General features: G+C 39.7%; 1 protein-coding gene across 13 annotated transcripts in view; it reads right to left on the reverse strand.

The window, feature by feature from the left end:
• Positions 1-25430, reverse strand: part of AGBL1 (AGBL carboxypeptidase 1) — an 806151-nt gene that overhangs the window by 56496 nt on the left and 724225 nt on the right. For 7 of the 13 annotated variants that reach the window (XR_011497373.1, XM_070495655.1, XM_070495684.1 and 4 more), the window contains one exon: positions 1342-9848. The exons of 5 other annotated variants lie outside the window; for them this stretch is intronic. Coding sequence is in view for 6 of the 8 variants with exons in the window: in XM_070495655.1 (XP_070351756.1) it covers positions 9641-9848 (208 nt within the window). In the remaining 2 variants the exon portion in view is untranslated. Of the gene's footprint in view, positions 1-1341; positions 9849-25430 lie in introns of those variants that run through there. One more of the 13 variants, XM_070495678.1, reaches the window with a different exon arrangement.

Below are 25430 nucleotides of genomic sequence, written 5' to 3' on the forward strand. Positions count from 1 at the left end.
TCAATGATCCCTCTCTGACTCCTTGCATATTGCCTCAACTCGCCTAGCCCAGGCTGGAACATGAAACGTGTTTAATAACTATTCGTCCCTTTCCTTGCCTAACCCCCTTGCAACATCCCGCCCCAAATCACCCGATCTGAAAGTCATTTTGATTGAAATCCTGAGTGTGTGCAAAGAGGAAGCTGGGCCCCAAATGCTGAGAGACAAGGTCGATGAGGGCAGCTGGCTGCCGCCCAAGCAGAGGTCCAGTGACAGGAGAGGGACTGTTAAAGAGCTCTCTTTTTGAACAACCAACAAAGAGTCAGCGCTGAGTGGGCGGGTCCACTGTGCAGCAAAGAGGAAATGAGCCTGAGAAGGCAGTCACACCTCTGCTCCATCTCATGCATCCTCTCCCAGGGTGGCATCGCACTCCATTGTCAAGAGAGCTTTCAACTCTAGAGCCACCTAGCAGGCCAATAATTGCAGAAGCAAATACATTGGATTCGTCCCCATCCCAAACCCGAAGTTTGCTGACTCAATTCATTCCCCCACCCTTAGGTTTTCCTGTTTATGTTGTCACTTTGTTTTATTCTTTATTTTTAGCCCTGATTTCGGAAGCTTTTATTCTGCTGGCATTGGCAGGGCATCAACAACATGGATCTCGAGTCTGAAAAGATCATTGTGCGGGCCTGGCCTGGGGCCCTCAGGAGACAGAGAGCTACTGTGAGCCACCTCACGCTGCCTCTTCACCCGTGGGGCCAGCCTAGGGCCTGGTGGCACTCTCCACAGGCCAGCCAGCACAGCGTCAACGAATATGAGAAATAGAAGTGACCCCAGATTTCATCTGGTCCAGCCCCTCACTCTCGAATGGAGAAACTGAGACCCAGAGAAATGAAGGATCATCCCCAAAGTCACACTTTAAAGTGACAGAGCGTGGCCTCTGAATTTCCCATCTAATTCCCTGTCCTATACACTGGGGAATAATCTATGGAACAAAATCATCAGTTCCTAAATTTCAAGGTGCATGGCTACCAGAGTGTCTGCTCCAGTTTTATTACTTACATATTTTTCTGGACTCTAAATGCACTTGGAAAAAATCAAAAGGCTAGAACCTTGGTGGGAGCGGCTCTCATTGTGCCCACATGCCCTTCCCTTTGTTATTATTTTCTTTAAGAAATACAAAACCATTTTCGCTGTGAGCCAGGAGCTGCAAGCTGGTACAGCTTGCCTCCGTGGACTGGCTGCAGTAGCAATGAAGAAGGGACACGCTTCAGTTCCCAGGACAATAGTCTCTTTGACTGGGAATACACCGAAGCAGAATTACAAGTGTGCAAGAATAAACAAGGCTGGAGTCAATCTAAAGTTGTTTTACACTCTGTTTTATTAAAGTCAATGCATTTCCGTTCCTATGTGCTGCGCCTAGGTCTGCTTAATTGTAGACACCCGGGGTGAATGCTAATGGAGGGAGAGGACAGTCTGTGATGGGAAACCAAGGCACTTTTCTGACCTCTACAGGCCATTTGGAGAAAAAAAGGAACCTGCTTCTGGAAAATTACCGAGCAGAAGGCCCCGCAGACCAGGGGTGAGGGAGATTTTTCCTGGATGCTTCCTTGCTGTTCTAAGCGTGCTGGACACAGGCACGCCCTACTTTCCTTCAGCTCTGCTCTCCATGTTTAACAGGTTACCGAGGCGACGGGAGGAGGTCACTCTCGAGAGACCTTTGGAATGAAAATTAAGATCTCAGTCATTCAACACATATTTAATGGAGGCCCACCAATTGCTGGGCAGAGTGCTAGGTCCTCAGGATATGGCAGTGAACCACATCATCTTTGTTCTCCGAGAATGGCCAGTCTGGTGGAAGGACAGAAAAATCCACAGGAAATACCATGCAGCCAAGGCTATGATAGGGTTTCTACAAGGTGCTATGGGAACTCAGAATCAGATCACAGAAGATGACCTGGAGGAGGGCACATTGAAACAAATGATGAACAGAATCAGGCCCACAGGTGGGAGCAGAGAGAGCATACGTGTAAGGTGCTCTCCGGAACTAAAAGCGATTTTTTATGACTTCAGCAGGGGCTTGAGTTAAGACAGGAGACTGGAAAATTAGCCAGGGGCTGGATCAGGGAGGGGTCCAGTGCCGGGTTCCATTTGCATTTTATCCGTAGGACCTTGGGAGCCCACTGAAAGGCTGTAAGCAGCAGAAATAGAAACACATTTTTATTCCAAATATCATCTGACTGCACAGGGAAGAGACGGCTGGAGAGAAGGCAAAACCGAGGGTGAGGGGAACAGCAGGGAAACCATTGCTGATATCCAGGTGAGAAATGAACCGAAAAGAAAGAGGAGTGGACCAATTTAAAACCAAGGTGAGAGTAAGCCTTGACAAGACTGGTGGCTTCATCTGTTTAGCGACAAGTGGAGTGCCTGCCTCGGTCAGACATTGGGCTGTGCACCAGGTACACAAAGAAACAAGACAACACAGATCCCCATTGAGATGATCAAGTTTAGGAACTTGAAGGTGGAGAATTTGGTGGGAGAAGATCATGAGAATCTGACTTGGAACCTGTGAGTTTGAGGGGAAGTGCAATGTTATGCAAGGGTGTCCAATATGAGTTGTTTGTATTTGAGTCAAGGAATGAAAACAATAACAACAACACACCTTCTTGGAAACAGAACTGCTCTGTGGCCTCTAAAAGGCCCTTTGGGGTCTTTGAAGAGAGACACTTTCCTTGGAGTGCAGGCTCAGGAGTCACACAGCCTGTGCTAAAATCATGGTCTGGCTACTTACAAGCTGGATAATCTTAGGCCATTCCTTACCTTCTCCATGCCCCAGCATCCTTATCTATAGGATAAGCATAACAAAAGGGCTTACCTTATAGGATTAGGTTGTAAGGCTTAAACGTGATAACACATGTGATGGTCTTAGAGTATCATGTATGGTAAGTATTCGTAATCAGCACATGTTTGCTGTAACTGTCTGTTGTGATGGTACAGTTGATGTTTGTCTCCTCTGAAGAAGTGGAAGGAGCATGAGTTGGGAAGTCTGACTTCTCTGGGAGCAGATTCTAGCTCCATCATTTACTGAAAGTGTCTCTTTAAGTACAGCTGAGCTTCATTTTGAGAATGGCAATAATAGTGCCCAACTATTGCACAGAATGGTAGTGGGAGTTCAAATGTGTGGCCACGAGCAGAATATGAATGTAGGCAGGTTTTTCCTCCCCTAATACCTTCTAAAATATCTTCCTCTTCAGACTGAAGTGGGAGTGGGGCAGGGTTGACATTATTCTACCCAAGGATATCCGCTCATTTAATCTCCATATCCTGGATACCAGGGCTGTTGGCCTCCGTGCTTGCTCACTCTGTCCCATTAAATTGATCTCAATGCCATTTGTTCCCCTGACCCCCAAAGACCAAGGCCACACTCAGTCACCTCAACTGAATTGCTCCAAAGAATTGTACTTAATTATTATTTTTATTATTTTGTCAGGGGGGTGGTCATAATAGTTGTCTACTGCTAAGAAATCATTTTAACCTCATAAGGTCCTACAAATATCTATAGAAGATCATTAAAAGCTCCTAATCAGAATAACCAGTTTGCTCCAGCATTTTAATAGTCCATTGTTCTGCTCTGTTTGGCTACTTGTCATAAGACCCCAATGTGGTTAATTCAGTAATTCTCTCACAAGTACGCATTCTCTTCCAAAGAGACTAGATCCATTTTTCTTCATGACCTGAGCAGGCTCAAAATACACACACACTAGAAGACCGGTTTATGTCATATGCTGATGAGAAAGGGCCTCACTTTCTACCCAGAAGGACTCTGTCTCGATTTCTATGTGACAGCATGGTGTAAAATTGTCACCTAGCTACCCGCTATATGTATAAACATGTGTCTAATGATAAACCTCCCCTCACTCTCTTTGTGTTCTTGCTTAAAGCCCTAGACCTGCCTGTGTGTGTGTATGTGTGGTGTGTGTGTGTTGTGTGTGTGTGCGTGGTGTGTGTGTGTGTGTGGCAGGGAACTCAAGCTCAATTTTAGTTCCATTGTGTTGCAATGTGTGTAATAGATGATTTTAAGTTATATACAACTGTATCTTTTTTTATTATTAGGCACTGAAAGGCTATAATACAATCCATTTTTATCTAAAAATTTCTTTTTACCACTCTCTTTTTTTCTAAACACTTTTTTATCAAGAATCAGTTGGGCACTCATGGAGCCAAACAGCAAAACAAACAAAAGAGGACATCTGTTGGGAAGACAGCAGTGGGATCCAGACCTAATGAATTATTTTTGCCCAAAAAAGATCTCACAGTGAGTACACTCAGGCTACACTGACTGGTGTGTCGTTCCAAGACTGGAGCCTTTTGGGGGCTGGAGGGGGTTGTACCAGCAAAGCAAAAGGAATCCATCACTCTAATGGGAATGCAAATGTTCAGATCCACCTTGTGGACCACTGTCCTGAGTCCCTAACAAGGATGACTTATGCCAGGCATTTTATGGAAGCTCCCTCTCTTGGCAGAGAGCAGAGGTTTCTTTTGGAAGATGAAATCACTCTACAGCTCAGTTGTCCAGGCTGGGAAATGGAAGCTGTGCATGAGAACTTCTCCCCTTAGCGGTATAATGAGACCTTCCCTGTATTGGCAACCCTCAATGCGAGCTTGTAACTCAAAGATCAGGTTATGCTCAAATTTTCTTTGTGGCTCTGAATCCTTTTACTGGAGGCCCAGAAGAAACTGGAGCCAATGGATGGGATTCTTGGATTCTCACTGAAAGGATTGCAAGAAGCTCCCAAGCTGCCAAGTTGGCATGAAGCACATGGAACCATGTGCCAGTTCTCACCAAAGTGAGCCTACGGTCCAGAGCACCTGGATGAATACTGCAGCCACCGAGACTTCTACAGACTCTGTCCCTCTAGTCTCATCACTTTATCTAAACAATGGCATAATACAAGCAAGGACAAGGCCACCCCACTCTTTGTTAAGCTATCCTCACATGGGGAGCAGCCTGCCATGGCAACCACCAGCTCGAGAGGCTGGGCTAGACATGTGCTAGATGCCTTTTAGTGAAACCAATTTCTCTTTCTATAACACACACTCTGATCTGAGATGGAAAATGGAGGAATTTAAGGGAAAGATATGGGATTTTATTGAGAAGTTGGTTGTCCAGTTTTGAGGCTGGAAATAAGCTACATTTTTAGCATCTTCAGTGTGTCAAGAAGTCTTTTAGGTACAGGGAAAGCGAGAAAGATAATAGTGGGTCAATGCATCTTAGAGTTCTCCATCCAATGGCGGGTGGGAGTGGGGCTGTAAAAAACACACAAATAAAGTTGCAAATGGCAAACCTCCTATAAAAGGGATGTCTACATGGTGAAACAGGGGCACAGAGGAGAGATTATATAACTTGGCTTGGGGGGATTATGGAGGGTTTTACAGAAGAAAGGTGATAGTGGTACTGGGTCTTGATACCCCCAAGTGAGGTAATAGGAGATATTTATCAGAGAGAGAGGAAAAATGAGAAAAGGTTTGAAAAATCAAAGAGGGCATTGAGGGAGCTGTGTGACCCAAGAAGTGGTGTGTGTGTGTGTGTGTGCACGCATTTTTTGTGCATGCTCACGCACATGCATAAGTGTGATGAGATAAAATGTAGCTATGTCCCATGGCAAATTGAAGCAATTGGAGATTGACAGAACTTGAGTCTGTAAAGGAGATTGGGGCCAGGTTGCGAAGGGATCTGCTGAGAACTTACAGACTTTATCCTGTAAGAAATACAGAGCCGAAAAGTGTCTTGCCACAGGGAATTGCCATGAACAGCCAGTGGATTCCACCCTTAGGGGTTCATGGAAGCATGATCACTAGGGGATCACAAGAAGCCTGTGCTTCTCTAGCCACAGTAGAACTATCCTAAGGGTGAAAAGGTGAGCTTCCCACCTCTGCCCATCACAGAAGGTGTGCAAGTCTGACCCAGGAAACTGGAGGTCCTCCAGGCCCCTCAAACGCCAGTCCCAGCCCTGCCATGCAGAGCACAACAGCTGGTACAGGGCAGCAGTGCACATGGCCTGGCCCCCACATCACCTCTCTAAACTCTCATCCTTTCTGCACACTTTGAACCATATCCGTTTCCCATCAGTGCCTACCACTCCCTGGAATTCGTGAGTAATCTCATTTGGCTGTGAGTTTCGTAGAACACGTTTCGCAGAACAATTTACTACAGCGGTGTGGCCAGCAAGAGACACGTGTGGCTGGGCTGGAAGAGCTGATCCTATGACTTTCTGGAGTTGACTTGTGAATGAGCCCTCCCCGCCCCATCCTGAGGACTGGTGTGGTGTGACACAGAATGGTCTTTCGTCCCAGCGAGAAGGATGGGAAGTCTGTGCTTTCTCTCACTCCCCCGTTCCTCTAAGAACTTCCTTCTCAGCTGACTGGCACCTGGGTTCAGTTGCTAAGGACTTCTACCCAGGTCCCCAGCTCACTTGGGACATCTCTCCTTCTTCTACTTCTTTTCCCGATGTACCTCTGGCTTCTATGAGTCCTCTTTAGCTGGACATCTCATAGACCCCCAACATTCAACATGGCCCCAAATTGTGCTTATTATCTCTACCTCACCACAAACCTGCTACTCTTCCAATATGGTAACGTCATGCCCAGGGTGCTCCTCTGACTGTTGAACAACCAGCATAGTAAGGGTGCCAATCAATGAATCAATCATCAACAAGTAGGGCAGTGGTGCTGATGAGTACCTGTTGACATCAGTCCTGGGCATGCTTCGGCTGAAAATTCTTTTTCTCCCCCGGACATTCAGAATAAAGTTAAAACTTTTCATCAAGGCACATTAAATGTTGCTTGATGTGATTGACATCTATCTTTTCAAATTCATCTTTTGTCACTCTCCTCCTTTCCCCACATACAAGCACATCTTTTAAAGCAGTCATATTGAACATTTTACTCTCTAACCCCACCACAGGGCCTTTGCATAAGCTTTTTCCACTTCTTAGAACGCCTTTTCTCCCCTTTTAACCTGGAAACTCCTGCACATCTTTCAAAAATTCCCTAAATTATCTCTTCTTTAGGTAGACTTTTCTCACCATGCGCCCCCTGTCCCCTACACCAGATTAGGTGATTCCATATTATCCTCTGCACAGCTCCATAATAGCATACTCTGCTGTACTAAAATAAAATGCTATTGTTCATCTCTCCCATTTAACTGTGAATAACTGAAGGGTATAGAGTGGGTCTTTTTCTCTACATCCTTTGATCTTAGTAAAGTGCATGCCACCTCGTAGGTGCTTAATATATGTTTGTTACATCGATGCATCAGTAAATAGTCCATGTTCCTGGCTTTTCCTGAACACGCCTCATAGAAATGTACCTATCCAGGTCATTTTCTCTCAGAAACAGGCTAGATGACTAGAAGCTAATCCCATAAATTAATTGGAGCTGAGGTGCCAATCGGTGATGATGACTTAGCATTATTTCCGTCCCTCCCAGCATTTACGTTTTCAACAATATAATCTTCTTGACTCCTTAAAGCAAGGAAAAAACAGAAGCGTTATGCTATCCTGCATTTAAGAGTGAAAAGATTGAAGATGGGGGAAGTGTGGGGATGCTGTCAGCTTAGATTTGAATTCAGTGTCTTTGCCATTTCCCTCACACGTCTGAATGCTCTAAGACAAAGGATGGATGTGTGATTTCTGAACGGTAGCAAAGGAATTTGGAAAAGAGTTGGAAAAAGAAGGGACTATCAATACTCCTACTAATAATAATATCCACTCCCCAATCATAGCACACATGCCTGTTTTGTATGCCTCATGGTTGAATTATGGCAAAGCTTTGTTCTGTGGCTTTCTGCTGGTCTAGAAGTTTAGACTGTGGGTTTTCTCTGAAATTATTCTGTTTCCAAAATCTCTTGGTGGTGGTAGGTACATCAGGAAAAGTCCCTTTGGCAGGTATTTTATCCCCACTATGCATTATTCCCTTTTCCCTTAGTATTAGAATTTCAAATTTCTAGCCTGGCCCATCTCAAATAAAGACTACATTTCCAACCTCCCTTGCCGCTACCTGTGGCCATAAGACCACTTTCTGGATGGTGGGATTAAGCAGAACCATTATGCATAGCTTTTTGAAATACAGAAAACACATTCTTTTTCTGTCCTTCTTACTGCTGAGTGGGATGTAGATGCAAAGGCTGCTGCTTCAGCAGCCATCTTAAACCAAGAGTAGAAACAACCCACAGCAGAGCTAGAAAACTGCTGAAGCCAAGTGTCTGGCACCAAGCACTCGTGATCCCAGCTCTGGCCTGCCCATGTCTAGAATTCCACAGGAAAGGTAAACAGACTTCTATCTTACAAAGGCTACTGCTATTTTGGATTTTCCACGTCTCCTAGCCAAACCTAATCCTAACCAAATGCATATGGCACCTGGACAAACGCAATTTGATCTAACTTATTTTCTTCATTTTATCTCCCATTCTAATCTACCTTCCACATCTCACGTCATCCTTTGTGCATAGGCCCTGTACACCTCATCATTCAAATCTCTAAGCTGCATGCTTCCCTCTGCATGCTGAAGGGGCTTGCTCCATTTTCACTTGTTCTAAGCTATTTCAACCTCCTAGGCACTGCGCTTATATGACCTCTTTCCCAGATCCCCTCCAGGAAGAGGCTTATTCCCCAACCATGCGACTCCAGCCAACGCTTGTTATATAGAACGCTCTGCTTCTGTTATGGAGGAAAATAAGCCAACATGATTGAGTGTCCACCATGTGCCAAACTGTATACTTTTACCTATTATCTCATTTCATCTTCACAATAACTTGACGCTATAGATATGCTCCTCTGCATTATACTGAGGTTTGAGGAAATTTAATTACTTTCCTAACTTCTCATAACAAGTAACTGCCAATCCAGGCTATGAACCACATCTATCTGAGTGTGAAATGAATGAATTTTCCACAATGTCTTGCTGCCTTTATACAGAGGATCCTATAAAATCCTTTACAGGACTTTAAAATTTGTAAAGGCCAGTGGCCATGTCTTATTCAGCATCATGCCCCTTCCTTTGGAATCTCGAATAGCTCCTGGCCTATACTGGATCTGAAAAATATATACTGTAAAAACAGACCAAGGAAGATACTAGCAATGTCTTTGTTGTACAGCCTTTCATGTTCAATCACCCAGGAACTAAAGACGCTGCCAGTACCCTCGGAGTCTCAGTGGGGCACATGGTTTGGGCTGGGGAGCTCAGATGCTATCCTAAGGAGACAACAGTGGGTGATGACACTCATATGTAGAATGACTTAAGCAACCACTCAGAATTCTGGCTGAGAAGAAAAGAAAAAAGCCCAACTCCTCTGCTTCCAGTCTACTCCAGTTTGAAGCACAGGAAAGGAGAAGCGTTCAGTGTGGTCTTGAGAGAATCCACAGTAATCTTAAGAATGTTCCGTTCATGCATCATGGCAGCTCGCATAGGCTCCAAAGGCCACCTAACTACATATATGTAACTATGAAGTAGCTAGTCTCTATGCACAGTGAAACTAGAGTAAAATCTGGAAATAGGGTTGCTGAGCTCACATGGGCTGGCTTTTTGTGTGTCTGATGATAAAGAAACAACACAGCTGCTAGTCCAATGGTTAGAGACATAGACCTCTTCTTGAACCTCTGGGTTATGGGCTGGCTTTTCTTCCCTGTCCTGGCCCCTCCTCTTCTTCATCACCCTCCTCCTTATTGAAGGCACACTCCTGGATCAGCCGGTCCAGCTCGGAGAAGCTCCCTTCCTGGTCTGAGCTGCTGTCTGTACTGTAATCAATCTCCTCTAGGCAGGCGGGCTCATCATCCAGTTCTGAAGTGATGCTGCTGCTGCTGCTGCTGCATCTGCCATGAGTTCCCAGAAAGGAAGAGAGGGGGAGGAAAAATACAGAGGGGAAGGGAAATAGAAAGAGAGAGATGGAGAGAAACGAGGGGGAAACGAAAAGAGAAGTTACTCAAAGGAAGGAATGTTTACAACTGGTTGGAAAAGGAGGGTAAGAGTTATCTTCTCTGAGCTTTAATCTCAAGAGCCCCTGCTCCTTTAAGTATTGCATGCACCGTACTCTGTATATGTTCTCATCCACTACCTTGAGATGGGAGAAGGAAATCATATAAAATCTATGGGTTTCCTTCTTCTTTTGCCAGCAGAGTCTGCATTTCTAAGTCCAATCAGAAGATTTCCAATCACAAGACGTGGGCAGCCTCATACATTTAATGTCTTCAGCGTCCTTTATACTTGAAGTGAAAAATTAGAGAAGGCCATCATTGAGTACCTGAGAATGCCAAGTCATCTACACCCAGGAAAGAGTGGGACTGGAGTCCAGATAGGTAAGACTCAAAATCCCTAATGTTTCCCACTCTAACTGACAGCACTGTGAGTCATATTGCATAGCGCTCCTTCATCATGATGAGTGATTTATTGGAAATAGAAAATTAATCCAGGTTGGAATTAATAAGGGAGAGAGTAAGTGGGGACATGGCATGCTCTTCTACTATATTTGTGCTTCCTCATCATCTCCCCAACCTCCCGCCATTTTATTCACAAATGGAAAAATCAGCAGGGGTTGACCAGCAAGAGACAGAAGGAGGCAATAGGAGTGGACACCAGACCTTGACCATGTATTGTGAGCAGGGAAAATTTCCTCCCAAGTAAGTGTATGCCTCCCTCATTTGCATGAGGTACCTTCTTTCCTGAAGACTTTTTAATCACTCCCTACTTAGGACTTAACCAATTAGGATTAGCAGCGTGCTGGGTTTCTACTCTGTGATTTATAGAAGGCAAGCACTTCATAAATTAGGCAGAGCTGTTCATCCACCTGCCTCGCCATAAACAATGAAAATGGATAATCAACGGCATGGTTACATGTGAGCTCCAGAAATGCATTGAGGCCTGTTTCTTAATTGTCTACTGACTGATGTGAGTTGCTTCCACACTCTTCAGGCCCTCAGTACCCTAAACTGAAGGTCTGGTGGGACACTGCCTGAATGGAGAGGAAGAGGAAGAAATATGAGCCTTGTTTCCACAGCACCACAGCATTAAATCATCACCATATTTTACAGGCTGAATGGTGGGTGATAAAGGAGCTGAGTAAGGGAAGGTAAGAGATGCCCAGCTGTAACACGACATCAAGTCAGCAAGAACACTGAATGCCTGTGACTCACTTGTCACCATGCTAGGTACTGAGATGACAATGCTGTGCAATGCCAAAAGCTTGAGTTTAAATTCTGTCTATGAGACCTTGGAAAACTCCTTAATCTCAGAGAATGGCAATAAAATACCTCAAGAGTTGCTGTGAATACTAAGAGAGAAAATACTTAGATGCTATCTAGCAGAGTGCCTCACAAAATAAAAGCAATCAACACATTTTCATTCCACTGCTCCACTGTGGATGCTAAAGATGGCGAAACACGATGTTGAAGGAGAGCCTGCATGGAGATTTCTTGAATCATACCTGGGCTACTGCAATAACTGCTGCAAAACCATCCAAAATTGGCACTACTAATAATTTCTCTAAAACATCATATTTATGATGCTATTTCCAAATTCAGCAACTTGCAATGGCTTGCCCTTGCTTATTAATGCAATGTGAGTATCAATGCGATGTTCCTAAAGGGTCCAATTGGTGGGAGTCTATGAGTAACAACTAGGTCAGTCTTCCCCTGATAAGGCCCTGATTTCCTCCACCGTGGGGTCTGTTCCAGTCACTCACAGACATGAGCCTTTCCCACCACAGTCAACTTGTGAGGCTGTTCTTGTCCTGACCATTCAAATATTGCAGACTGAATGTTTTCCTAAGCCTTTGTTCCTACAACCAATTTCCTACCTCTGAAATGATTTTCCAATTCCTCAATATCCAACCAAACAAAATATATCATTTTTTAAAAGTTCATTTTAATTTCCGCCAAGTGACTGTTTTGATAACTCCATCTCTTATTGAAATGTCCTTCCTCTAAGTATTAATCTTCATGTATTCACTTTATTTGTAGTTATCCTTAATAATATTTATAGTCTTATTGTGAATAAGGCCCATGTCTCTGTCTGATTAATATTTATGTTATCCTGTGAACACCTAGAATGTGCTGAGAACACAGTAGATATACATATATATATATATATATATATATAAAGAGTTGCTAAATTGAACATAGAACAGGTATATATGTAGAAAAATCTATATTTTGGACCATCTTCTGGGGAATTAATTTCTCTTTGAATCTTTTTCAAGGATTTTTATACATGAATTAAGCAATAATTATCATATCAGTTTTAATGATTTCAAACAAAAATGGTTTCCTTTGTCATTCATATATAAATAAAATATAAATATAATATATTATAAAATTATTATATATATATACATAAATTAAGAAGGCCTGAAATAGTTTAATTATGTCTCTCACTTATTTGCCCAAATGCAGTGTAAGTATTCTGTAAATTAAGGAATCAAAATACATATTTGGAAACTTCCACTTCCAGACAGATGGAAAACTATTTCTCTCTTTTGCTATTTATAACTTACACTGACTATGATATATAAAACAAATGTAATAAAATTGTGAAATGTGGATGAAATATTGAGAGAAGGGGTCAGACCAAATATTAGAGCCTTGGGACTTAAAGGCCAATATGGTGGCGAGTCCCCCAGCTTTTCTTTTTGTCTCATATAGCCTGGACTTGGAGCTGGAGAAGCCGACAACCTAGAAATGCTAACTAGTACAAATAAAAAGAGGTATAACAAGAGTTCATTCTCTCTAGCCAAATGATGAGGAAAAGGGCATCCTAGCAAGAAAGACAAGTGTTAAACCATAGTAGCTCTATGCCAGCCAAACATCACAGAAAAATCAGTGGCCCCACCCTATCCTGCCAACAACAGTGAGGAGCCTAGACATCTACTTTCACCAGACTGGAATGAGGTGCCCCCAAACCCCTCCTTTTCCCCATGCTGAGACGGTATCAGGGAAGGCAGAACAGGGAGCCAGAACTTTCTACCCTGATGTACAATAATGAGGTCTCCTACCCCATCAGTAACAGTGGAGGCCATGTGAGGAGCCTGGACTTCCACACACAACTGTTAGTAACAAGACTATCCCCCACCAGTGTCAGTGGAGAGCAGTAACAAGGTACTCTGACTGCTTCCATTCAGAGTGGTATTAGGGAAGGCAAAGTGGGGAGCTGGAACTCTCATGACTGCCCAACAGTAACAGGAGCCCTCACCACCCTTGGTGTCATTGGGGCCTAATGGGGAACCTAGATTTTCACTCCCACCTAGCAGTAACAGGGGTCCCTTCTCCTGTCTGAGTGTTGTCAGAGAAGACCGGTTCCAACAGAAGATTTAAATAAGATCTATTGTCTCATAGCATAATACCCAAAATGTCCAGGATTCAAAAGAAAATTACTCACCATACCAAGAACTAGGAGAATCAATAGATGCCAACACCAAGGTGACACAGGTGTTAAATTATCTAACAAAGATTTTAAAGCAGACATCATATAAATGCTATATTGAGTAATTATGGGAAAACATGAAAAAAATTAGAATGTCTCAGTAAAGAAATAGAAAATCTCAGCAAAAAAGAAAAAAAATGGAAGATGTAAAGAAGAATCAAATAAAATCATAAAGGTGAGAAATATAACAACAGAAATATAAAACATGGCAAAGAAACAGAAAGTCTCAGAAAATAAATAGAAGATACAAAGAGGAACTAATTGGAAAGTTCAGAACTAAGAAATACAAAATGCTAAAAACAAATTCAATAGATGGGCTCAACAGCAACGTGGAAGGAACAGAGGAAAGAATCAACGAACTTGAAAATAGAACAATAGAAATTACTCAATCTGAACAGAGTGAAAATTAATTAAAACAATAAACAGAATATCAAAACCCTGTGGGACTATAACAAAAAATCCAACATTCACTTCATCAGAGTTCCAAAAGAAAGAGAAGCTGAAAAAGTGTTCAAAGAAGCAATGACTGAAAACTTCCTAAACTTTGCAAAAGACATAAACCTACAAATACAGGAAGCTGACCAAACCCCAAACAAATAAACACAAAGAAATCCACATCAAGATAGTCATAACCAGTTTTCTGAAAAGTAAAGACAAATTAAAAATCCTGAGAGCAGTGAAAGAGAAACTTTAGGGGAACAACACTATAGGGAAAAATAATTTGAATGATAGCACAGTTCTCATCCAGAAAACACAGGAGTTGCAAGAAAATGGAACACATTTTTCAAATATTAGAAGAAAAGCACTACCAATCTAGAACTCTAAAACCAGCAAAAATTTCCTTCAGGAATGAAGGGAAAATAAAGACATTCTTATAGGAAATGAAATTTTAAGAATTTGTTACCAGCAGACCTACTTTAAAAAGATGGCTAAAAGAAATCCTCTAAACAGAACTGAAATAATAAAAGGAGGGATTTGGGAACATAAGGAAGAAGAAAGAACAACAAAAGAGTGAAAATATAGATAAATACAATACATTTTTCTTTTACTCGAGTTATTAAAATTACGTTTGACAGTTGAAGCAAAAATTATGCAATTATATGATGTGGTTCTTACTGTATTATGTAAATATTTAAAATAATTACATAACAAATGAGAGGGTAAAGGAATGGACAGGGAGGTAAGCTTCTACACTTTGCTTGAACTGGTAAAAATGTGACACCAGTAGGTTGTAGTAAGTCATGTGTATATAATGTAATATCTATAGCACTAAAAGAATTATACATAGAGATACACTCAAGATCCTACAGATAAATCAAAATGAATTCTAAAAAAGTGTCCATTCACAAAGAGATAGGAAAAACAAAACAGATGAAAAAAAGGGCAAGAGAGCAAATAGAAAAACAATAAAATGGAAAAGGTAGCCCTAACTTATCAACAACATTAAATGTAAATTGTCTATATACACCAATTACAAAAGAAATTGTCAGAGTGGATTAAAAAAAAGTGACCAGACTGTATGCTGTCTATATAATACCTCAATTGAAATATAACGAAATAGGCAGACTGAAAGTAAAAGGATGAAAAAGAAATATCATCAAAACATTAATCAGAAGAAAGCAAGTGTGGCTATATTAACACCAGATAAAGTGGTCATCAAAGCAAAGAAAATAACCAGGGACATAGAGGGATATGATGATAAAAATGTCAATACATCAAGAAGTCATAGCACTCTTATATGCATATGCACCAAACGACATAGCTGCAAACTATGTGAAGCAAAAACTGATAGAACTGAAAGGAGAACATGACAAGTTTATAATTATAAATCAATACTTCAACGCTCCTTTCTCAACGATTGGTAAACAATTAGACAGAAAATCAGCAAAGACATAGAGAAGCTCAACAATACAATCAAGTGACAAATTATTGATATTTATATAATATTCCACTCAAAAGCAGCAGAATACATGTTACTTTCCAATGCAGTTAGAATATATACCAAAACAGATGATATCTTGAGCCATAAATAAACCTCAACAAATTTAAAAGAATCGAAATTGTACAAAGTGTGTTCTCTGACCTTAATGGTATTAAGCTAGAAATCAAAAACAGAAAGACAAAAGGAACATTTCAAAACACTTGGAAAGTAAATAAAACATTTCTAAGCAATTCAGGAGGTCAAAGAGGATGTCTTAAGGGAAAGAAAAAATATACGTTGAACTGAAGTAAAATGAAAATATAACATATCAAAAGTCTAAAATCAGAAATCTAAATTACCATCTCAAGAAAGTAGAAAAATAAGAGCAAAATAAACCCACTGCAAGTAGAAGAAAGGAAATAATAAAGATAAGAGCAGAAACCAATGTAACTGAAACAGAAAAACGAAAGAGAATATCAATGAAACAAAGAGCTGACTGTTTGAAAAGATCTATAAAATTGACCAACCTTTAAACACTCTGACAAAGAAAAAAAGAAAGAAGGCATTAATTATGAGGAATAAAATGGGTACTATCACTGTAGATGTCGTAGGTATAAAAAGGATAAGGGGATGCCACAAAAAACTCTTACACATATAAATCTGACAACTTAGATGATATGTACCAATCCCTCAAAAAGCAAAAACTACCACAATTTACCCAATATGCAATAGATCACTTAAATAGCCTGATAACTGTTAAGGAAGTTGAATTCATAACTTAAAACTTATCAAAAAAGAACTTTTCAGGCCCAAATATTTTCACTGGAGAATTCTAAAAATGATTAAAGATAAATAACACCAATTCTACACCATGTCTTCCAATAAAAGAGGAAGGGACACTTCCCATTCATCTTATGAGTCAAGTGTTAGCCTGATACTAAAACTAGGCAGTAAAAAGAAAGAAAGAAAACTACAGACCAATATCCCTCATGAATATAAATGTAACATCCTTAACAAACTATCAGCAAATTGAATTCAGCATTATATAAAAACAATCATACACTTTGATCAATTGGAGTTAATTCCCTGGATGACAGACTGGTTCAATATTCAAAAATCAACAGTGTAATCCAGTATATTAACAGGCTAATGAAGAAAAATCACATGATCATATAAATGTATGCAGAAAATACATTTGACGGAACTCAATATCCATTAAAGATAAAAACTCTCAGAAAAGATAGTAATAGACAGAGACTTCTTTGCCTAGATAAAGAACATGTACTAAAACCAACCGTTAATATTATACTTAATGGTGAAAGAGTGAATGTTTTTCTCCTATGATCAGGAACAAGTCAAAGATGTCTACTCTCACTATTGCTACTCAAGAAAGTACTGGAAGTTCTAGACAGAACAGTAAGACAGGAAAAGAATACAAAAGGAATACATATAGGAAAGCAAGAAATAAAACGATCTCTATTTGGGACTGTACAAAAACAAATAAACAAAAAATAACTCCTAGAACTATAAGTAAGGTTTATGAGGTCATAGTTCACAAGATCAACACACAAAAATCTACTGGACTTCTATTAGTGAAGATAAACATAACAGTTATAATCATTAAACAAAAATGAAATACATAGGTGTTAATGGGACAGGACATATACCAGACTTGCATGCTAAAAAAAATACAAAAAGTCTGATGCCAGAAGTCAAAGATTCAAATATATCGAGAAACATACAAAACTTAGGAGACTCAAGACCATAAAGATGTCAATTTTTTCTCAAATTGATATACAAGTTTAACACAATTCCTATCAACGTTCCAAAAAGATTTTTGTTGATCTAGACAAGATTATACCAAAACTCTCCCAGAAAGGCAAAGGAACTACAAACAGCTAAAACAATTTTGAAAACAAAAATGAAGTGGTAGGAATTGCTCTACTCAATTTCAAGACATGATATAGAGGCAGTAATCGAATCAAGACTATATGGTCTGGCAGAGTGATGGATACGTAGATCAATAGAACAGAGAACCCAGAAATATATCTACATAAGTAAGACCAATTGGCTTTTGATAAAAATACAAAAGCAGCTCACACACTAAGAAAGTCTAGCTTCATGGGGGGAAGCTAGGAGAAGTGAGAAACATCCTCATCAGGACACAATTTATCACCACAGTACACATGGCAGAACTGAATGAAGGCCAAGCAATGATCATTTTTTCATGACATATCCAACTAATTCACATAAAGTGTATTCATGAGAGGCAGATGAAAGAAAGAGAACAAACCAAGATTTGCAGATAGCTGTTAGTTGGCATAGCACAGCAGAGAATACAAATACTATGTATTCAAGCAAAAGAAATGTATTCTGGGGACATAACAAAACTCAAGGTAAGCTTTATTCTTGGTATTTTGCTTACCCTCATTCCTTCCTTCATTTAATTATTTACTCATCAAATATTTAGTCAGCCCCTACTAGGAGATCAAAGAGAAAAAGAGCAAATTTTCTATAGCGCAAGAAAAAAATGGAAGATGATTAAAAATTATGGAAACATAATCACATTTGAAGCAGTAAGAATTAGGGTAGAAATTACTGAAAAAAAATCAGTGACAAGAAAGACAGAGTTGCAAAATTCATAGAAAACACATTGGACAAATCCAAGAGATCAAAGAAGATAATGAATATGGATATGGACAAAAGTAAAGAGTGAACACATGGAGAAAAACAAGAATTCAAAGATCTCTCTCTCTCTCTATGTGTGTGTGTGTGTGTGTGTGTGTATCTATCTATCTATCTATCTACCTATCTATCAAAGAAGGTAATAGATATGAACGCAAAACAAGAAAGGACCAATGTAATGAAAAAATATATAATTCAAAGATATAATAGAAAAAAGTCTCAAATACAGAAAGACTTGAATCCACAGATCAAAATGACACAACATATACCAGGAAGAAAAACATACTGAACAGGGTTGGGCTGATGGCATAGTGGTTAAGTTTGTGCACTCCACTTGGGCAGCCTGGGGTTTGCTGGCTAGGATCCTGGGGGTGGACCTACACAGCACTCATCAAGCCATGCCATGCTGGCATCCCACAGAGAAATAGAAGGACTTACAACTAGGATATACAACTATGTACTTGGAATTTGAGGAGCAAAAAAAAAAGAAAAAGAAGATTGGCAACAGACGTTAGCTCAGGGCCAATCTTCCTCACCAAAAAGCATAAAAAATTTTTTAAAAAATCATACTGAATAATTCACAGCAAGTTATGACCTTGCTCATTCAAGCATCCATTCAATCACACAACACTGTATGCCTTCTCTGTGCCAGCCAGTGTGTTTGGAGCTGGATAATGTGCAAGCCACTCTAGTTGTTTGAACTTCAAAAATGAAGGGGAAAATGCATATAGCCTTCTAAGCAGAAAAATAAATCTTCTAAAGCCATGAGCATGCCAGACTGATTTAATGTTCTTCCTGGTGATGGTGGGGATATCCAATTCCAGGAAAGACCAAAAAAAAAAAAAGGCAAAATATTTCATAAAAATCCAAGAAGCTTTGCAAAAAAAGACTATCAAATATGCAAGATCTCAACAAATATAAAATCAATTTGTTTTCCTTCAGAAGGAGCAGGCGTGAGCTGGGGGAAGACATTATTTGAGAAAGTCCAGGCAACTCAAAAATGAACCAAAATGGAGATCTCAGAAATGAGGAAAGCATGGTCAGAAAAACTTTCATGAGCACAGCACTATGTTAAATATATAACTAAGGCCAATCTGGAAATGACATTTAGAAGACAGAACGCAAATGTTTTATCTTGTCAATGTAAAAATGATGCTATTACTAATACAAATAAGGATGTGTGAGTGAGAGTGGAAATGCAAACCGGGATAATTTTTTTATCTTTTTTAGCAGGAGTCAATAGACAATACGTTAAGTTCAAAAATAAAAACAAGAAATAGAGTTTTAAATATAGGAAAGTAATGTTAATAATGTAATAATTAGAAAAGCTAATTGCCAGATGGGAAACAAGTTTACAAAATAAAGAAAACACAGATTATGCAGAAAATCTGAGGTCCAAAAATTATACTGTGAGAACAAACAGAGATTCTGACTGGTAAAATCCTGAGGTCCCTGTTAGAAATAAGCATAAAACTATCATGCAGGTATTTTTTCAACACCAAGGGCATATGGAATATGGTATATGGTATATGGTATATGGAACTCCCCAGGAGAGGGTGAAGAACACAGCCCACTGATGATGCACCCGCAATGACAGATTAGGGATCGCATGAGGAAATAATCTACCTCGAGCAAGAATCAGCAGAAATAAAAACAGACAGCCACAAACTTGATATAATATGCCAGTCTGGAAACCACTATAGAATAAGTATGTTTACTTATTCTAAACGATTAAGAAATTAGAATAAGTTCTGGAAATACAATGAAAGAAGAAGATACTTTTGAAAAGGAAAAGATAAATTTGAAAGTTAAACAAAGTCTTTCTAAAAGAAAAAAACATACAGTAAATATCTCAACAGAATTGTTAAATAGCACAAAAGACACAGTTAAACAGGGGATTAATAAACAAGAAGAAAGATATCTAGAAGTAGATTTTAGAGTAAATTGGTAAGAGGCAATTTTCAAAAAGATAATACTTGAAAGGAGATAGTCCCTAAATTGAAGAAAACTCTGGAAAGCAGAATTGGACTGGTGGTTACCATTGGGGGCGGGGGGAGGGCAAAAGGGGGATTAGGCTCACATGTGAGGGGATGCACTATAATTAGTGTTCGGGTGGTGAACATGATGTAACGTATACATAATTCGAAATATGATGTACATCTGAAAAAAATAAAAATTAAAGAAAGTAAAAAAGAAAAAAAAGAAAAAGTTAAGAAAAAAAGTTCATAATTAGACACATCAGGAATGGACACCAATAAAGGACAGATCTTAAAGAAACTGGGAGAGAAAAAAACAGATTACTCTTAAATGCATGACATTTAGATCAACAGATTTTCCATTAAAAAGTAAGTAAATAGGGGAAATTACATAAAGGGAACTCTCCACGATATCTTTGCAACTTTTCTATAAATCTAAAATTATTCCAAATTGATGAGTTAAATTGTAAAAAGGTTAAAAAGAAATAAAAATATTAAAGCTAGTCAGAAAAAAAATGAATTAATGTCTTGAAGATGCTGAGGGAAAACATATCCCAAGGCAGAATTCCATACCAAAAAACAAAACCAGACAAAACTTTATTTCTCTTGAATGAGGGTGAAATAAATGCATTTTCCCACACATGGACCATCACTGAAAGAGCTACTGAAGTATATATTGAAGTGCTCTGAGCAATCCTCCATGGGTATCTAAATATATATATATATATATGGCATAAAATGACTATTTTAGTGAGAAAAATAATACTAAAATGTTTGAAATCTAAAAAGATAAAGAGAGGCTGGAGGAGTAAAGAATGGAAAAACGTAGAGAAAGAAAGAAGGAAAGTAAAGAGAAAAAGAAAGAAAAGGGAGGGAGGGAGAGGAGGAAAGGAGGAAGAGAGGAAGGAATGATGGAAGGAAGGAAGGAAGGAGGAAGGAAGACAGAAGAGGGGATGGATACAAAAGATGACCTGCTGGTGGCAGGTGTCCTTGGCAAGAGGTCAGGATTGCTCTATATATCCTACCACCACTTAGTCCATTACCTTATTTCCTTCGAACAAAATTGCTCAAGTCTAGCAAATTGCAATAAATTTATCCTTGACACTCCTGCCAATCATTCCCATCTTGAAGGCAAAGCTTGCATCCCACCTCTTCTTTGAAATGTTCCTGAGAACAGTAGCAAGCTTCTCTCCTTCCTTTCACTTATTCAAGCCCTTAGTTTGCTGAGTCTCTTTGCTGTGTTACTTATGTTGTCTAATATCAGCGTCAGTGTTAATAAGCAATTCTATGTGTGTTGACCTTCTGCTAGTTGCAAGACTGCTGTTTGCACTGCCCTTGTGCCCAGGGTAGTGGGGTTATCTAACAGGTACCAGACTGACCCCATCTCATTAGCTGTTTGCTGATTCTAGGTAATTACCCAACCTCATAAAGAGTTTCGCTCTGATATTAGCCCAGCAAACCAGAACAGCAAGTATAGCCCTGGCGTCCAGGGAGAGCCTTCCAAAGGCAGCATTCTCCTTGGCAGAGGGCAGGCTCAAGCTTCTGAAACAGAGCTGCCAATATCATCGGGAGTTGCTCTCTCTGCATCTTACAGATTCAGCTCCCACAGGAAGAAATACATATGACGAGGCAGAGTAACAGTAATTTCAGCAATAAGATGGTGTCTGCTATTCTCCTTTTTGCTCTTCCTTTCTCTGTTTTATTTTTCAAAAATGATGAATTCAATAAGAAACAATCACCAAATGCAACTTAAATATAAATAAAAGGAAATAACTGTGCAGAAATCAAAGTGCGCTTCCATTGATAAGGTGATCCTTAATACCCAGACGTGGGAAATGTATGGAGAAAACATCTGAAAATTGATTTCATTTCCTCCTTTTCACCTGGATGCTTTGATATACTGTAGACACAATTCAAAAGTCACTTTGGGTGGTGTTGGAGAATTACGTGGTGCAGTGAGAAAAATGTAAATGAGAAACAAAATATAAACTCGGAGTCAGACAAGTAATGGGGGGTTTGAATCCTGGCTTCAAAGATCAAGTAAGCAACAGGAATTTATCTTCTCTGAGCTTCTGTGTCTCCATCTGTAAAATGGGGATCTTATTAGGTTTCTTCTTGAAGTGACATAAAGGGAAGGAAATTTGGTGGCACAAAACCTGACACACAGTTACTCAACTTAATTTTTATTCCCCTTTCCTCGCCATAGCATTTGGAGACTAGGCCAAAAATCGTATTTATCCTGCCAAGTTCATCATCTTCATCTTCAAATATAAACCCATAAATGCAGCTTTCAAACACAGTTTCTAAGCAAAACCATTAAGAAGTCTCATCCTTTGCAATTCTTCCAAGCCAGCCCGTACAGCAATTTGCAACTTTATGATGTGATAAATAGAATTTCTTTGTTTTGATTTTTCATTTGCATATTTATTGAGATATGCCGATCTTAATTAGTTCTGCTTTTTTTGTTTTGTTTGTTTTCTTGGTTGGGAAAAGACAGCTTTCCATAGTGCAAAATAATTCTACATGCTAACAGGGGAAGCAAAACCCAGCCTGTGGCGTAACTCGATGTTGATGCTGCTTAAAACGCAGCGTTGTGGATTCTCTCTTCACTTGTTTTCTCTTTCAATGCTGAGGTAATGCTCGAGACTTGGGGGAATGCCAGACCTCAAGAGGCAGCCGCCTACTGAGAAGCAAGAGAACACTTTTTAAATTCCAGACACTCACACTTATCCAGCATGTTCTCCCCAGCTTACCTATCACCCTTCTCACTCCTGAAAAAGCTGAACCCCACCAAATGCCTCTGTGATGAAAAACAGCCCTGACGCATCTTGGCTTTTGCAGAGGAGAAAGAGTAACTGAATTCCCTGCATGGTTGCATCCCATGGGAGTATCTGGACATGTTGCTCATACAGCGCTATTCCTCCTTGACCTTCTGTTCACCTTCTTCAAGAGCAGGGCTGTGTGCATGCTGTGCCCCCTCTAACAGGCACCAGCAGCCAATTAGACAACTCATAACACCTAAAGGCATACAGATTATGTCCACTATGAATATCTCAGGGTCATCACCCAGAACAATTAGCATGCTTCCCTCATGCTTCCTATTTGCTAAGGTCTTCACATCACCACAAAGTCTGTCACTGATTCAACACTTTTAAGAGGAAGGATATAATTTATTACTTTCCTGCATTTGTTTGTTTGTTTGTTTTCAGTTAACTCCAGTAATGGAGAATTTCCCATGTACAGAGAGAAGCACTAGGTGCTATTGGTAAAGGAAAAAAAAGGAACATTGCTAATCACCTACTGTGTGTCAGGCTTTGCATTTCCTCTCATTTCACTTAAAATATAAACAAACAAATCTAGCAGCTGGTATTATCATTCCTATTTTACAATTAGGAAAAGAGAGACCCTGGGTATTTTGATCATTTTCTCAATATCTTAAAGCTATACATGGCATAGAAGATGTATGATAATCAGATAGGAGGAAGGGTTCCTGTATCTCTCAATTCAATCAACAAATATTGATGTATAAAATCTACCTGGCCTGAGGAAGAACTGGGATGAGATATTAATTCAGCCAGAATCAAAGGCATGGACTCTATCATGTGGTCTAGAGGACTAGAAAAAGTCCAATGCCTTTCTCACACAAAAAGTCATGGAAATAAATGTCCTACTTCATATTGAAAAAGTGAATCCATGATGGTGCGGGAGTTGTGGTCCAAACACTCCAGGAAAATAGAAATATAGAATAAAAGAGGGCAAGGGTGGGAGGGAGTGGGTTAGTGAGAAAAAATGAGAGCAAAAGTGAGGGGAGGAGAGAGAGAAAGTGTTTAGTGAAACTTAACCAATTTGTCAGCAAGAGCTTTTCCCTTAAGTTCTCATAACTTACATGACAAATGAGTTGACTTAAATGGCCTGAAGGACAACATATGTAAGTCCAAGATGCTGGTTCATTGGGGAGGACGGTCAATAGCTAAAATTTGGCAATTGTATGAGAGAAGATCTTGGAGGGATCCACTGATGTTTCAGACATGTACTTTTAATTATTTGTCTAGTATAGTTGATGAAATATGCCTGAGCCAAGTCATATTCATTTGCTCAGTCCTTTTCTTCAAAACCCCACTAGGTAGTAAAATAGAGATGGGGTCTGAGGTGTGTAGTTGGCTATACTCTGTAGCTAAGGGATCTAGAGAAATTAACTAATCCAAAAGTATCCAAATCAAGATCATGATGACACAACTGGTGTCAATTGACTAGAGAAGGCATTTGTGGGCAAGTCAGTTTGTCCCTTTAGAAATGAATGGTGATGGTACTGCTCAGCCTGCTACTGTTACAGTGTCTAAAAGATACCCACTCCCTGGAGACATGAACAGACATTTCTCCAAAGAAGATATACGGATGGCCAATAGGCACATGAAAAGATGCTCATCATCGCTGATCATCAGGGAAATGCAAATCAAAACTACGCTAAGATATCACCTTACACCCAATAGAATGACAAAAATATCTAAATCTAATAGTACCAAATATTGGAGAGGTTGTGGAGAGAATGGAACCCTCATACACTGCTGGTGGGAACGCAAACTACTGCAGCCACTATGGAAAACAGTATGGAGATTCCTCAAAAAATTAAAAATAGAACTACCATACGATCCAGCCATTCCACTACTGGGTATCTATCCAAAGAGCTTGAAGTCAGCAATTCCAAAAGTCCTATGCACCCAATGTTCATTGCAGCATTATTTACAATAGCCAAGACATGGAAGCAACCTAAGTGCCCATCAACAGATGAATGGATAAAGAAGTTGTGGTATACATATACAATGGAATACTACTCTGCTGCAAAACAGAACAAAATCATCCCATTTGCAACAACATGGATGGACCTTGAGGAAATTATGTTAAGTGAAATAAGCCAGTTAGAGAAGGATAATCTCTGTATGACTCCACTCATATGAGGAATTTAAAAATGTGGACAAAGAGAACAGATTAGTGGCTACCAGGGGAAAGGTGGGGTGGGGGGTGGGCACAAAAGGTGAAATGGTGCACCTACAACACGAATGACAAACATTAATGTACAACTGAAATCACACAAGATTGTAACCTATCATTAACTCAATAAAAAAAAATAAAAATAAATAAAAGATACCCACTGACATGCCTGCTTCCCACGATTCTCACCATGTTTTCTCATTGAATATTTCCACTGGTTCATTGAAATTCCACTCTATTTAGTATCTGTGGGTCATTGCTATTTAGCTACAGTAGAATTGGGTACAGCTAAAATATTTCACATTTACTACATTCCTTTGAGCAGTGGAACACATGATACAATATAAGTTTCAACAAATCAAAAACAAAAACACTCCACAGCGACATCAAACAATCAAAATGTGGTTGTG

Source organism: Equus asinus, chromosome 2, assembly GCF_041296235.1.
Source record: "Equus asinus isolate D_3611 breed Donkey chromosome 2, EquAss-T2T_v2, whole genome shotgun sequence".
NCBI classification, from domain to species: Eukaryota; Metazoa; Chordata; class Mammalia; order Perissodactyla; family Equidae; genus Equus; species Equus asinus.